At 36.9% G+C, this 1,773-nt stretch overlaps 1 protein-coding gene across 1 annotated transcript; it reads left to right on the forward strand.

The window, feature by feature from the left end:
- The first annotated feature begins 376 nt into the window (after positions 1 to 376).
- Positions 377 to 1,406, forward strand: LOC124545880. The gene is made up of 2 exons (XM_047124841.1): positions 377 to 415; positions 1,068 to 1,406. The coding sequence occupies exons 1-2, from the start codon at positions 377 to 379 to the stop codon at positions 1,404 to 1,406; spliced, it is 378 nt and encodes a 125-aa protein (XP_046980797.1).
- The last annotated feature ends 367 nt before the right edge of the window (positions 1,407 to 1,773 follow it).

Raw genomic sequence — 1,773 nt, forward strand, 5'->3', positions numbered from 1 at the left:
CAATGCCTCTCTTGTAACACTTACCACTGGAGGTCATTAAGCATCTCTACAAGACCTCACACCAACTAAACAACCCACGACATGCACTGTTCTTTGTTAGATCTTCTCTATCTCTTCTACTAGTACTACCTGGGTTTTGCAAGATTTCTGTTTCCAGAATCCATATTGATTTTTGTGGAAGAGATTTTTTCTTCCCCAATAAAGTCATAATATATTAGCATGAAATGTATTTCACAATTCTTCAACAGACTGGTGTTGGTGACATAGTCCTATAATCATGTGCATCTGTCCTACAACCCTTCTTGAAAATGGGAATGACCTTTGCTTCAGACAGCTGCATGTATATATAATACATTCAACAGTCTCAGTTTAGCCTATGAAGACAATTGACTGGGCAATTTATAGTTATCTGGAGGTTATTATAGTGCCACTTCTGATATTTATTTTATGAATTTAACAAAATTGCAACTCTGAATAAAGTTTTAATGCTGTGAAAAAATACAGGAAACAGTTAAAAGTCTTATCCAATAGGAAAAATGATGGCCATATGAGAAACTCTTGAAACAAAATTATTGGGCATCATCCGGAACTAATTACAGTAATGCTACATTTGCATTTACATTTCTTTATTCAATATGAAAATGACACTTCTCTACCAGCTAAACTAAAATTCTTCTTTCTGTAGAAGGTACCTGGAGCACTATTTTTTGGTTAATCTCAGATGTTGAAGAAAAATTTTTTTTCCTCTAAAAGTTCCCCTTTCTATTGTGGGAGCAGGCAGGCTTTTTGTAAGATGATGAACATAAACTATTCCTAATACTTAAATTAAATACTGATCAACAGTTGGACCCAACAGATTTAGGCTTCAGGGACCTCACAATGTCCCTGAAGTCTATGTCTGATAGGTCCAACTGCTGCATCAAACTGTCTCCAACAATGTCCAATGTGCAGTGAGAACATCACCCCCTTTTACGATCATTGTCACACTTTACGGGTTGGAGTGTTGGCGAACGACAACGAAGCATGAGTAGGCTCTCCAAGTGATAGAAATGTGTATGCTACAATAGTCCCGTGGGCTTACCCAATTTGACCATGCAACAAACATTGAAGCTCAACAGCAATGTGGAGTTACACCCATCTCAGACAAACTGGGGGAAAGAAGATTAAGATGGTACGGTCACATCATGCACAGTAAAGTGGACTTGATGGCAAGAACAGCTATGCACATGGACAAAATGGCTCCTGACCTCGTGGCATGCCCAAAATGTGATGGATGGACCGTATCAAGTAGGATCTGGAATTCATTAATGCCATCTATGAAGATGCCCTTGACAGACCCAAACAACAACCAGACTCTGCTAGCTTGGTATAAACACTACGAAGAAGAAGAAGAAGAAGAAGATTGATCAACAAATAATAAATAAGTTTCACATGTTACTAATGATAAGCAGTCTTCTCAGTGAGTAAATTTAAAATAAAAAAAGGAACTGATAAGGCTTGTAACTGTTTACTTAGGACTTCAGTAATTATTTTAAATGGTCTTCATTTCCCAAGGGGAATAACTTGAAAATTAATTGGCCTTGATGTCTTGGATATCCAGTAAAACACATTAGATTATTTGTGGAGATCTATATTGCTTAGGTATAATATGCTTTTTGTATTGAGATTTTCAGAAAATTGAAAGTGCTATCCTTATTTTTTTAGGGTTTCTTTGCTTTTCATGTTTGCCCAGTATACGCAGCCAGACAAGAAAAGGTGAAGCACCCAGAAGAA

Source organism: Schistocerca americana, chromosome 8 (genome assembly GCF_021461395.2).
Source record: "Schistocerca americana isolate TAMUIC-IGC-003095 chromosome 8, iqSchAmer2.1, whole genome shotgun sequence".
Classification (NCBI taxonomy): Eukaryota; Metazoa; Arthropoda; class Insecta; order Orthoptera; family Acrididae; genus Schistocerca; species Schistocerca americana.

Bases quoted from the DNA above. Each gene is read 5' to 3' on its own strand.
- LOC124545880 (XM_047124841.1), top strand. From the start codon at position 377: ATGAAGACAATTGACTGGGCAATTTATAGTTATCTGGAG. The intron at 416-1,067 runs GTTATTATAGTG...ATGCTACAATAG, and splicing joins CAATTTATAGTTATCTGGAG to TCCCGTGGGCTTACCCAATT.